The 13,626-nt window shown below is 45.0% G+C and overlaps 1 protein-coding gene across 7 annotated transcripts in view; it reads right to left on the bottom strand.

Moving 5' to 3' along the window:
* Positions 1 to 12,373, bottom strand: part of ENTPD1 (ectonucleoside triphosphate diphosphohydrolase 1) — a 30,129-nt gene extending 17,756 nt beyond the window's left edge. Inside the window, exons 1-2 of one of the 7 annotated variants that reach the window (XM_027647847.1) lie at positions 11,848 to 11,932; positions 6,700 to 7,012 (exon numbers count right to left, since the gene is read on the bottom strand). Coding sequence is in view for 2 of the 7 variants with exons in the window: in XM_027647844.1 (XP_027503645.1) it covers positions 12,255 to 12,270 (16 nt within the window). In the remaining 5 variants the exon portion in view is untranslated. Of the gene's footprint in view, positions 1 to 2,372; positions 2,699 to 3,026; positions 3,171 to 6,699; positions 7,013 to 11,847; positions 11,943 to 12,254 lie in introns of those variants that run through there. The other 6 variants (XM_027647844.1, XM_027647845.1, XM_027647850.1 and 3 more) reach the window with 6 other exon arrangements.
* Positions 12,374 to 13,626: the final 1,253 nt, after the last annotated feature.

The raw sequence follows: 13,626 nt of genomic DNA, 5'->3' as shown, positions 1-13,626 counted from the left end.
CAACTGAGCTAATCTCAGGGTGAGCTGTCCCATCTACACATATTATGTGCAAGGGGCTGCAGCAGAAGCATCACCCAGGGCTCTGGGTGACTGAACAGCCCCCAGGCATCTGCAGAGACTGCACCCAGGACTGGGCCTGGCAAATGGACATCACAGCTCTGACTTCTCACTGCATCTCCCCCAGAGAAGTAAGAGGGGGAGCTCCCACCAGCTGCTCTCCATTCCCATCAAGGAGATGCAAGCTGAGAAGTTCTATGCTCTTCTGTAACACTCCCTCCAGGTTTCCCGGCTCTAGCCTGAGAGTCCAAAGATGCCTACTGGGACAGAGAAATCAACATTCCCCACTGCCAAAGCCAACAAAACAGGGGTTACTTCAGCTGATGAAGCAACAAGCTTGTGACATGGCTGCTATAGGAAGGAGGACAAATCTATAGCACAGAAAAGAGCTACCAGCTGGCTTTGTTAAGATGAGCACAGCTCCCCAGCAGCAGGACTGGCCAGCAACCCTGGGCCCATGCAAAAAGCAGCTACAGGTCTGGTGCTTCCCTCCTGCCACTGTGCTTCCCAGCCTCTTTCAGCACCATTTTCCCTCTGATTTGGGACAGGAAGTCCCAAGCTCAAGCTGGAGCCTACCTTCCAGCCACAGGATCTCCAGCCCAGCTGCAGAGCTTGCAACAAGTTCACATGAGCACACACTTTCCTCACATCTCCTGCAGGAGCAGGGACATTGAAATATTTATTAACAGCTCTGGGACAAACGAACAAGAAAGAAAACAAATCCATTTATAAATCAGCTAAAGAGAAAACTTGTGACTCTAATGGTCTCCTTTGTAATTTCTTAAATGTGGCATGGAGGTGCCTTGGCATCACTTCTTGTGATGCTGAGTCAGCAGAACAGCCCCACTTGTGCAGTAAATAGCCTGATAAGAGCAGAACAGAGCCAAAGAAGAAATAACTAACTAATGCCACATCCAGATTTTTCTTGGCTTCTGCTAGGATTTGGGGAGACTGATAGTGATAAAATTTCTCACCACTAAATACCAAGCAGTGACTCACATTACCATCTACCTCTGCAATCCAGGATATATGCTTTCCTCTGGGACAAGGTGGAGACAGGATAAAGACAGAAAACTCACGCAAAGCTGCCTGAAAGAACAGCAGTCGGTGCTAGCTGAGCACTCATATAGGAGCGTACCAGTCCTGAATACTTTGCCAGACTTTGTCCTTTGATAACATTTCTCAAGGGGGGGAAAGAGAACAAGAATAACAAAACACTGTTTTGTTTAACAGTTACCCATAGCAGAGAAAAGCTGAGCTAAAGTTTCCAACAGTTATTGGGACAAAATTCAAAATTAGAATGCAATGTACCATTTTTGAATTTAAAACTGGTTGGACAGGAGTTCTGTCATGTGGATTGAAAGCTGTGTAATGAGCACAAGCAAATGCATCAAGATGACATTACAGCAACAGTGTTTTAAAATGCTCAGTATAGCAGTGATATGGATGAAGGAGCCAAGGCCTCAAGCAGAAGGGGCAAATTGCTCTGTAATTCATTGGGAGGAACTGTATGTCCACTGAGGACAGATTAATGTCCGAAGTATCTATGGAAACCACTATCTTACACAGGAACAATAAAACTCATAGAAAAACAAACGGGAAAAATAACTCCAATGTCAGATACTCATAAGGACAACAACGCTAATTGAAAGCAGGATTTGATCCTAAAGAGATGGAGGCTCACTTAAAGAGATGTGAAGTATGGAAATGAAGGCTAGAGGCTGAAGGACAAATAGGAGCTCTACAGTAACCCTGTGGGGCAGATGTGGGAGCCCTAACTTTAAAATCCATTTATAAACTGGGCTCCCACAGCACCCTTATTCAGATGACTTTCAGCAGCCGATCTCTTCCTGGGTCATGACCAGCTCATTCTTTACGCAGACACAGGGGAAGTCAACTAACTTTGGGTGGGAACAGTGAAGGCAAAAGGCTTTTGAGTAGTTTCAACTTTGCGCTTCCCATCACTGAAAGCATCTGACAACTTTCCTTGCCCTCCTGTTTTGTCTGATATTTTCATCCAGTATTTTTCAGCCCTCAGAGCCTCTTATAATGAGTTCCAACTTGGAACTCATTATATTTTTGCAGCATTGATCACACCAAAACAAAAGCTTCTTAAACTCTGATTACCAACTATAAAGGAGAAAAAGATGTGAAAGCTTTGTTTACGAATGGAGCAGTTTTTAATGTAGCTATGATACAGCAAGTTAGTGCAGCAACAGTGCAAGACCTTATGAAACAGGAAGATGATGTTTGTTTTGAAAAATCGTTTTGGCCACACTTATTTTCTCACCCACACGCACTCCCCTTGTACTCACAGGCACCAAGCTCACCCAGGTGCTCTGGCAGGATCCCATGTGAGATGAGACCAAGGCTGCCAGATGTCAAGTCCTCACTGCATCTCTTGGGTTCCTCTTCACTGGCAAGCTAAAATTCTTGAGCAGGTCTTTTGCTGTCTTCAGGAGCTAATGGTTACTGCAGTGTGATCCATTTGCCTTGAAATCTCATTTACCTGGGACAGGTGGCTGCTCAGTGCCTTTTTTCCCCTCTCATTTTGGGTACTTTAGCTGCCATGGTCTGTTTTCCTTCTGGGAGAGGAGGACAGCTCACACACAGGATGTGCGTTGAGCTTACTTTGATCCTTCTGTTACTGGAGCACAGTTTTCTTCCCCAAAGAGTCATCTACACATGGGCTTTATCAGCACCCATGCCTTTTGTTGACAAGCCATCCATGTGAGGCTTATCAGGGTGTAGGCTGCCGGACTTGTCACAAACACATTTTTTTCAGCATTTATCCACTTTTAGTGCAGTCGGTCGTGTCCTTTGGTTATCAATACAGACCATTCCTTTAACCTTTGATTTGCTGCTGTTCTACTCCTCACACACACACACACACACACACACACACACACTTCATTCACATTTCCTTCAGGCCCGTTTTAGTATTTCTGCTTCTCCAGCTGCATGCCTACCTTATGCATGGTGTACCAGGACCTTCACTCCACAGGCCATCATCGCAGATGGGTAAAGGTCTCCTTGGTTTGGTTAGGTTATAGCAACAGCACAGGGAGTAGGTTTTAGGGCTGCTGTGGTAACCATGCTGCTCAGTCTGCTGCTCAGATGTAGCCAGGTCTCCTGCTCGGAGCTTGTGGCACAGCACGCATGAGCACAGCAGCAGTGGCGGTCTTCTGGAAGTTAGAGGATGTTGAAATTCTGGAAGGGAACAATATAGCCTGTTCCCGGGTGCCACTACCAGACTCACCACAAAGGATTTTAAATAGTTTACACCCAAGATCTACTGACAGTGTTAGAGCTGGAGCTGTTTTCAGTGTGTCATGTGCCAAGCAGCTCCCTGTGACAGCACAGGCTGAGACCATTGTCACCAGTGTAGCGCAGACTTGATAGCATTCTTATACTCAGGCTGGAATTAACCTCAGCTTCTCCCACAAAGCTCTGGTGAGACAGGATAGCTGCAGTTATCCCACAGAAGAACCACAATGCTCACAAGGAGGCTTTTGTGCACATACATTTTCTCATGCTCATGCCACAGCCTTATGAGTCCAGCCTTCTCCCAGCACACAGACACCAAGCAAGGCCGGGACTCTCTCACTACTTTCCCACTATTCCCAGGCTCCCCTCAACTCTGTGGCTTACACAGCTGACTCCAGCTCTCAACAGTGCTGTCTGCCCACAACATATGGGAAACTGATACAAAGCAGGTAATACTGGAGCCCACCATCATACTTTTGTCTGTTGAACTTCAGCCTTTCCCTAGTAACAAATTGAAACATTTAAATTTGTCACAGTGCTTTTGACCCATATGCTGCCAAGGAGTTTACAGAGGTAGCACCATTAGCCTCATTTCCCCAGATGATGAAAAAGCCTAAGGGAGCAGCACATGCCTGGTTCTCTGTCCTCTGGACCACCTCATCCACTTGTCTGGGTAGCTCCCATGTGCCAGGGCTCACAGCACACTTCCTTCCTGCAGAGAGGCAGAATTCCCAGGGTCCAGGGAAAGAGCAGCACACTTTGGCAACAACTACTCTTAAATTCATCTTCCATCATTTTGATATATTCTCTGATGTTCTGCCAGACTAACAACAATTTGGAGATTAATGGTCTAGTAAAGTACACACATGACTCATGCTACAATATCTATGCAGTTCTGCTACAACTTTAAAAACAGGCGATAAAAATTGAAAATGTCATTTAGGTTAGGAGAAACATGTTGAAAAAGAGAAACACAGCCAGGAGAGTCCCATGGAGGAAAAAAGGCATTCCCTGTGTCTCCTTCCCGCCATCTGACTTCGGGGATGGAGGAAGGAGAAACCAGAGCTAAAAGAATTCACTACTACATTAAAAAGATGCTAGTAAACCTAAAAACTGACCACTACACCACACCAAAGGTTACCGAGATGTGTAAATTTACAGTTACAGTCTTTTGAGAAATAAAGGGGCAGAAGAGGTTCTCCAAATCCCTATTTACAGAAGGACATCTATTCCCGGCAAGGCCTATGGGATCCAGTTAGCATTCTAAGACGCCAAGTGGCCAAAATACTGGAAGGTCCTTAAATTGGCAGAGAAATTACCAGTCTCTGTAGCTGAGACATGCTTTGTAACCTAAAAAGCAACTGTAAAATTACTGTCTTTAACAAGGAGTTCATAGCATGGGGCCAGGTTCTATTGTAAACCACTATGTTTTAAGGTGAAGTGCAAAGGTTTAACTTCACAGTTTGCTTAAATGCTCTGTTTGCTCTGTCACAGAAAGGGACCATTGTATCTCTGTCTTATGCCATAGTTCCACCTTTCAAATAAGGTCCCAATTCCCCTTGGTTAATGAAAGAATAAATCCTAAACACATCAGTGGAACATTCTTTTCTTCTTTTCTGTATGACTTTCACGCTTTTGGTTACAACAGTATTTCTAAGTTTTGTAAACAAGAGCCTGACCACTAGATTTAGCAGAATAAAGATCTTTTCAGCTTCCGCTGTTTTCATCTTTACTGCAGTCTCAAACAAAGATGACAAACAGTAAGTTTCCTATATTATTTCAGGAAAGCAAGACTAAATATATAGAAGCTTTAGATCAGCTTACTGAGCACATTCAATTCAAGACAAAATTGCAGATTTCCAGTGCATTTCCCACAAAGCAGCTGGAGCCAACAGCCAAGGGTTGATTGTGGCCAAGAGCAGATGTTCTCCCTGGCAAGAGCTGCCCCCTCTCATTCTGGCAAAGAGCAGGTGGCAGGGAAGGACAGTTTTCAGCAGAGGAGCAAATGCCATTCCATTACCTGTCCTCACCACCAACCCACACCCCACACAGGAGCTCCATCTTCCCTCCTGCTGCATGCCTGCTCCCTGGGCTCCGGCATGCACTCTGGATGTTTCCATCCCATTAATTCTACTGAAGGGTCTCCAAATTCCCTCCATCTCTCACTTCTGGAGGAGTCTACCTCTTCTTGCTACAGCCCAGGGAGAAAGGTGCAGAGGCTGCTGCCTCCCCTGCCCCCATCTGCAGCATCACTTCTGGTGAACGTTAGAAACCACAGCAGCTGAAGCGGCCGTTCCTGTCACTCCACCGTCTCGGGTGCCCTTCGAGCAGAATGTGACAGTGCTGTGAACCATCTGAGGGCTTGAAGCGGTTTCTGCGTCCTGAGCTGCTGAGTCACCTTTTCCAGTCAGCACAGAGCTCAAAGGCCAGTGATGGTTTGAGCTTTGGCTGAAAGATTGCAGACAGTTAACGAAGACAAGCTAATTCTCATTCCTTTGTAAAAATAGGTCCATTTTCTTTGCATCCTCTCCCTCAAGAACAATCTGGCATTCACCATCCTATGCGATCAGAGCCAAGACTCTCAGGAGGGTCAGAAACAAAGGGGAATCAACTAAGAGCCTTTAACTTCTACTTAAGCAAAATAAAAGTGCTTGGTCAAAGGTGCAAGTTCCAGCCTGTAAACCATTCAGCCATCACATAAGGGTTACTTTTTGGTCAGAAGAGAAGTAGCATACAGCTGGATGAAGGTCACAAGGGAGCATGGGACAGCATGGGTCAGGCTGATGGATGTATGTCTCCTTATTTCAGAAACTCAATCCCTGTGTTGACATCACAAGGGGAATGTGAAAGGCAGTGCGAAGGCAAATAGCGAAGTGGTTCTGCACATCCTCACGGAAAGCTCTTCCCAAGCTGGAAGGGACAAATATGGGCTTCAAAGGGTTTAGACAAGAACCTATAAGAGGCATAGTTGTAGCATTGCTGGTGCTGGCTAAGCACCAACAGAGTAGTGACAGTAGTGACCACTACACAGCCTGCATCACCCTTGAGTGTGAATAGCCAGTGCAGGACTGGGGACAGAGGGACAAGGAGCCCAAAGAGCAGGATGGGAAACAGATCTTTCCAGCATTTTCCACATTTGGGGGCAGCGGATGCATGAGAAGATGTGAGCAGATGAATTTCTTCAGTGTGCACTTAGCCGACTCTGTTCCCTTCCATCTGGTCTCTCACACTTTTTCCCTTAACTCATTTCTTTATTCGTGCTGCTAATGCAGCACTGTTTCAGAGCACAGGGCTGTTTTTGTGTCTCTCCTTGTGTTGCAGTGAAGATTTCCACACCCCCCCAATAATTTTAATCTAAGTGACTTTTACACTTACCCTCCTTCTGTTCTCTCACTTGGGCTGGTGGTGGCTTTCAAGTTAGACAAGCTGAAAGTTATTGCAGATTAAAAAGAACAAGGCTAGGGGACAAGGAGAGGCGCCTTGTCTCTTCTCTTTCAGCAGCACAGATTTATGTCAGATTACGCCAGCTGTAGAAGTGCACCCTTAGGCTCTGCTGCTCTCCATGAAAGCATACTGGCAACAGCTCTGTGACTAGGAGACAGTGATGGAAGTGCCTCCCATAAACCTTCAGCTCTGCTCAGGGAAGGGAAGTTTCCACTGAGTTGAAAGATAAAGGCAGTTCTCACATCTAGATAACAAAACAATAAGAAAATAGAATTTTAGAAGTGGTCACCATCTAACTCAGCTTTCAGAAAACCAACAGTGGTGCTTCTCTTTTGAACACCATCTAGAATTTTGCAATTTAAGTTTGATTAGTCTCAAGCAATACTAATCCCTTATGGGGTGACTCCCCAAAGTCACCCCAGTGTATCTACTTCATCGCAATGTTCAGCCCAAACCCTTCTGTCTTTAAAAACCTTCTAACCACCTTGAACAGATACTTTCTAAGCTGAGAACTCAGCTCCTGTATCAACACACTTCCAACCAGATCCAGCTCTGTGGAACACTGTTACTGAGCACTGGGCTAGTAAGAAGGTACAAAATACCTACCCAGAGGGTATTAACCCAAAAGTTTCATTTCCTGGTTGCTCCCAAACCAACAAGTGCTAAAGGTGTAAAGATGCTTAGGAAAAAAAAGGACTGTGACCAAGAGTGATACTTTTCCTATACTAGGCCAGTTACGCAACTTAGGAAAGAATAAAAAGATTATAAATTATTACAGCTTTTATAACCCTTCCCTTTTCAAGTGTCCAGCTTCTTAAATGTATTTTTCTCCTTTTGGGGGTTTTCTATATGCTTCTGGTAATTAGAAGTCAAGAGGCAAACAAAAAGCTTATTGCAGTGGTCACAGTAAAGTTGACTAGAGGACAACCTTCTCCCTCCATCATAAGGCAGCTGAGCATATACATAAAAAAATTAAAACAGTGAGTTATGGCTGTCCCAGACATATATACATATATATATATATACACACACACATACACACCTCTGCATATTTTTTTCAGGACAACATTGTCTTTCTAATCTATTCAGAGTTTGAATGTCCAATTTTCCTCCCAAAGTCACATTAGCTGTGCTTTTACAAGCTTGGCTTGAAGCCTTTTATTTGCTCTTTATGTTTCCAACCTCTCTTGGCTTCTTTAGACTTTTTCCTCTGACTTAATTGGTATTTGTACTGGTCCTCCTAGCACTGACAAACTCCATCTGCAAATCAGCAACGATTTTATACTTTTTAGATCATTATTGAAAATGTCTAATGCCATTGGGCCTCTTGCAGAATACTTCTGGAAACACAGCTGTTTAGTGATTATTCCTTTTGATGAATATTTTTGAGGTCTATTGCTATCCAAGTCTTAATTATTAATAATCCATTAGCTTATTCTTTGCTAGAGAGTCAAAGGGAAACTTTTATAATCTCAACAACATCAGAAATTCATCTATTGTGAAGAAGTTTAAACATGGAAGATATTAATATTTGCTGTTTTCAACCATGTTTGTTATCTCTGAAAAATAAAACAAGTGCAAATAATTATTTGGAAAATAAAGGACCAGTGCCTTCCCAGTCCTACACTTACGGCTGTACAATAGCAACCAGAGAAGTTAGTTCTTCCAGTTCCCTCCCCTTTTGTATAGTAGTTCCTAACCATAAGGGAAGTCAGGCTTTATAGAGTCCCTTAACTTAGAGTCAAGATTTATTCAACAGTCACTAAGTTTTTAAGAATACGTAATTTTTCCTAGAACTTTGATGAGTGATAACATGCATTAGACAAAATGCAGCCTGTTTTCCAAAATGAGAATCACACCAGGCTTGTGTGACATCTATTTTGTTTAGTCAGCTGACTTACTGTGTAAACAAAAGAGCCTTCAAGAAAGCAAAGACAAATTAAAAGATTCACCAGTACTTGAAATACTTCCCATCGCCCCTTCTTATAAATGGATTTTCTAACCAAGTTTCAAACCCAAAAGAAATGTAATCCTTGAAGTTCTTGCTGGCAACTCTTGAAGGTGGGACTATCTCCATTCTAGGATGCAGGTTAATATGCTCACTTGAGGGAATTACGTGAATTTATGTTTGCTTCCATCTGGGATGATGGAGATGGGATGATAATTTCCTTTTCAATGCATTCATTCTGTTATCCATTTTGACAGTGTTACCAATTTCTACAACATTATTCTGAAAGATACTTTGACTAGTTTTATGCTCCACAAAACCAAAAGAATACTAGCAATTAAAACCTGATTATTGAGATGACCTATCCAGTAATTTAGATAAAACTGATGTCAAGTTAAATTGGAAATAGTTCTCCAGGCTACCCACCAGTATTGGATCAACAATACTATTCTTCCCATTGCATGAGATATCCCTAGTGTTCCAGTTTGCTGAAAATGAAAATCATTGAGTATAGATCTTCTCAATACGTATTTGGCATACTTAATTTTAAATTGTTGTAAAACTTTATTGCCCCCAAAATGTTAATCTACAAAACAAACTAGTTAGTTATAATATGTCCATGAAATATTCCTTCATATCAGAATTAATTTCTCTCCCCTCAAGTTTGAAAAAGTGTTTAACCAACACTTTTCCGGGATTTTTCCTGCATCATCATTAAAATCTTACCCTGTCCACCTCATAATGATTACACAATTACTAGATATACATTATTTTGTTCCTAAGAACACAAAATGCTTCCTTTTAATTGTGCTTAGTCCTGCTAAATTTAGATTTCTCCTGACATCTTTACTTTCTCTAAATAATCTTCCCCAATTTACAGTCTGTATTTTCTATCAGATGTTCTCCAATTCCTCTTTCTCCACTTCCTTGTCATTTACTTGTGTTAACTTCTACTTGCTGCCTTCACTGCCTGAATGAACAAGTCAAAGTTATCCTCATTCTTGGTTTTGAAGTGCTGGTCAGTATGTCTTCTTTAAATTTGTGATTTTCCATTCACATTCTTTTACTTTTTTTTCCCCATCAGATTTTGCTTGATTACTGTTGTGTGCTGGAACAATCCATAGCGAGCAGTCATCTGATTAATTAATTCATCATGTATATAGAGAGCTCCCAATCAGAGTTACTACCTTAGTACCTTCTAGATTAAAATAGATATATTTTAGAAGGTCTACTGATTTTCACTGCTGTCTACATGAGACCACCATCATGCTCTCCCTGGACTGAAGCACACCTATATGTTTTCCAGTAACATGTATTTGTCAGGCAGTCATGCTTTCTGTCCAAGAAGGTATTCAACACTAATCACTAATATAACCTGTTGCTCTGTAGCATCCCAAACAGAATTTCTTCCTTGGCTATGTTAATATATTAATCTAAATATCAAAGCAGAGATGACAGCATCAATATTTAAAATCAGGCTTCCTCATGGACAAGGCTCACAGGAAACAGGTCTCTTACTGAAACACTCCCTGATAATTCCTTTTTGATGAAAGGACATGGCCTTGGTGTCCATTTGTCCCTCATTTCAAGGTGGAAACTTTCCTAATACCTGATAGATACTGCCTGTCCTGGACTTGCCCATGTTGCACCCATTGACTGCTGCCTCTGTAAAAGATACTGCGAGAGGAGTTCTCAAAAACAGTGTTGTGTTTTCTGTCCCCCCCCAAAACACAGTTTCTTGCTATTTTTTACACTAATTTTCTTTAGGCTCTTATAAGACCTGCCTGCTCTGCAGGTCAGCCCATTCTGACACCATCACTGCCTCTTCTGCAACTGTCCTGAGCACTGTCAGTTTTCTTCAGTTTCCTTCTGCCTCTTTAAAATTCCACTTTCTAAAAGAAGGCTTATTTGATCCTCTTTGCTAAATCAGTTCTCATTATCTAAGTTTCTTCCCTGTGATTCCTCACTCACTAGAAGTCTCCATTCACGCATTGTATTTTATTTTTGGAATGAAACTTTTAAAAGACTGGTTTCAAAGCTGTTCTTATCTCCCTCCTTAGCAGAGGCAAATTATCTCTAAATATTTCCAGCTTCACTCATGACTGCATAAACTAATGAGCTAACCTTCTCCTTCTGCCATACTTTGCTTAAAATTTTGATGTACGTCAGACTAAGAAAATGCTTCTTCCTCCCAAATGCTATTCTTTACAATCTGTGAAGCTAAAACCTTGGAGAGGTCTAGTTTACCATTTTGTTTATTTTAGGGGGAAAAAAAAAAATCACATTTTGTTTCCCTGTTGTCATAACAATGATAAATTAGAGACTTCCACCTGGTACTGAACAAGAAACTACCAAAATAGTGGAAACTATTATCCCTAAGCTTCTCACTCAGTTTAAAAGCTAAGTTTCTGCCCAGATATTTTTTCAGTGTACTGCTTCTTGCTTATTTATCCGAGTTCCTGGTTTGTGTTCGAAAGCCACGCAGAGCACAGTGCTGTCAGCAGTACGGAAAGACGGACCCTATTGCAGAAGGCGCTGTAAACAGAGGGTAAGGCACCCAGATGGGTAAGGCACCCAGATAGACAAAAGCTGATACTAAACTAGGAAATGTTTCTGCCAAACGTTGTGTGACTAGTGCTGCTACGTGCACCGTGTCAGCTGATTATAAAAGGCAAAGCCTAGTGAAAGACATGTATCTTGTAGAAAAAACCCGGTGCAAGAGAGCTATTGCCGGGTCTCTCCCCCGATCCGCAGGATCGCAGTTAAGGCCAGAGGGCTGCCCGGCTGCCGAGTGGCGAACCCTCCTTTTCCGAGACCATGCACCGAGAGCCCCTCGTACCCAGCACAGCACTGCTTCCAGCCTCAGAGCTGTTGCCTCCCACCGCGGTTTTCCAACAGCTAACACTTCCACTGAGTTTTTGCTCTTGCCTCCCCGCCCCCTTCGCCCTTGGAGAGCGGCCCCGACCCCGCGGGCAGAGCCGGCGGCAGCCGGGACTCGCAGCCGGCTCTTCCCCGCCGCGGGGAGGGAATCCCTCGCACTGACGCGACCAAACTTCTGGCAGACGCCGGCGCGGAGCCCCCGCTGCCGCCCGCCCCGCTGCACCGCCCGGGACCCCCCAGCCCGCGGGCACCTCCGGCTCCTCCCGGCCCCCCACCCGGGCACCCCAGTCACAACTCGGCATTGTCCTTCAGGAGCGACCAGGAGTCCAAGGGCTGGAAGATGATGTCAGCCGGGGGCGGACTGCGGCAAAGGCTGCGCCCACCCCGGCAAGCCCCCGCCGCGGAGCCTTCGCCCACCGCCCGCAGCGCTCCGCGGGCGCGGAGGGAGGGACGCGCCGCCCGGGGATGCCGCAGCCACAGCTCCCGCCTGACTGGCACATCCGAAGGAGCTCCTCATGAATATGCACAGCCTCCCCCGAGTGCCGGCCGCGGGATGCCGCCACGCCGGGGGCTCCCCGCCGAGCCCTCCCGCTCCCCCGCGCCCTTCGCCGGGGGTGAGGGCTGCCTTTGGAGATCAGCGGTTCGCTTCTCTCCTTACCCTTTGGCTCATCCATCAGTTCTGGTGCTCGCTCCCTCCCTCTTCCTCTCTCAGCCTCCGCCGGCTCCGAGCTGCCTTAGTGAGAGGTGCTCATGAAAATGGGCGCTTTAGTGGTCCATGGCTGTGGGAGGGGTTAGTTTAACTCTACATGACTCAAATCCATTTAACTTGCAGGCTTGACCTCCTGGTCTCCTCAAAGCAGATTACCTCAGAGCTACGGCGTTACCAGCACCTCGGGTTTATCCGCCGTCTCGGAGAGTCCCGCACGACCGAGGGCAGCGGCGCCCGCCCGGAGCTACCCGAGGGAACGGCCGCTGGCTCCGCCGGGCCGTGCTCTGGAGCAGGACTGCATCCCTGGCTCCGGGCGGGGGGTAAATGGCATTGTGGCTGCAGAGAGAAAGTCCTTTTGTTAGGGATTTTTTTTTTTTTGGTGTGGGTTTTGTTTGATTTTGTTTTTCTTGATTCGCAGAAGACTGAGCAGATACACCAACGACACAGGAACTACCCTGAGAAGAGATGACCTTGCTTGTTTCCATATATGAGGTCCAGCCCACGGGGAAAAAAACCCCACCAAATCATGAAAGGAGACAAAGTTGCAATAGCTACTCAAAAGTCATCTCTTGTACCTACCTGTCTCATAGAATGAGCTCATACCTCCAGCTGCATCTCCAGGGGAACTTCAGGAAAGAGCCAATTTTAGCCTACTTGCCTGGAAGGCCTGAAAGAAACCCACCCTCCACCACCTTTTATCCCTGACAGACTTCATGCAAATTACAAATACAAGACAGTGCTGGAAGAGTCTCAGCAACTTTTCTCCGTATCTTCTGACATTCAAGTCCCATTCCAGGCATGGCAAGTGGCCCCATGCTCCTAACCTACAGATTTGTCAGCCTCCCACTCCAAAGGAAGTTGCCAACCACCCTAGCTCTTTTGGTTCCTTCTCAGACTGGTGAAGACCAGCTTCCCAGCATCTTCCCTGCTAGTTACCCAGAAGGTGAAGCCACTGGAGCACAGGCCATGAGCACCTGCAGCCAGCTGCTATGCCCTGCCTGTGCCAGAACCTGCTCTCCTCTCAGAAGTGTCACTTTTACTTTATCTTTGCAATTGGACAAGTGAGTGCACATCCCTACGGCTGGACACCATCCAGTTCTGTGCCTACCACAAGCTTCCAGAGGTCTTGCCCCAAAGAGAGGCAGGAAGAGCAGGATTCTGATGCTAGGACCTGGAGAACCACACCTGGACATGGGCTTTCAAATCCCTTTGCAGCCCTGTCACAAACAATGACCAGTACTTTCTCCTTCACAAATAAACGTTCACTTGGCTTGCATCACTCCAACTGGCAGTACAACACTCCTGTTTATAATCTTTCTGA

This window comes from Corapipo altera, unplaced genomic scaffold, assembly GCF_003945725.1.
Source record: "Corapipo altera isolate COAL_440 unplaced genomic scaffold, ASM394572v1 56, whole genome shotgun sequence".
NCBI lineage: Eukaryota > Metazoa > Chordata > Aves > Passeriformes > Pipridae > Corapipo > Corapipo altera.
The sequence above is the reverse complement of the archived record's forward strand: the minus strand, read 5'-3'. Positions and strand labels throughout refer to the sequence as shown.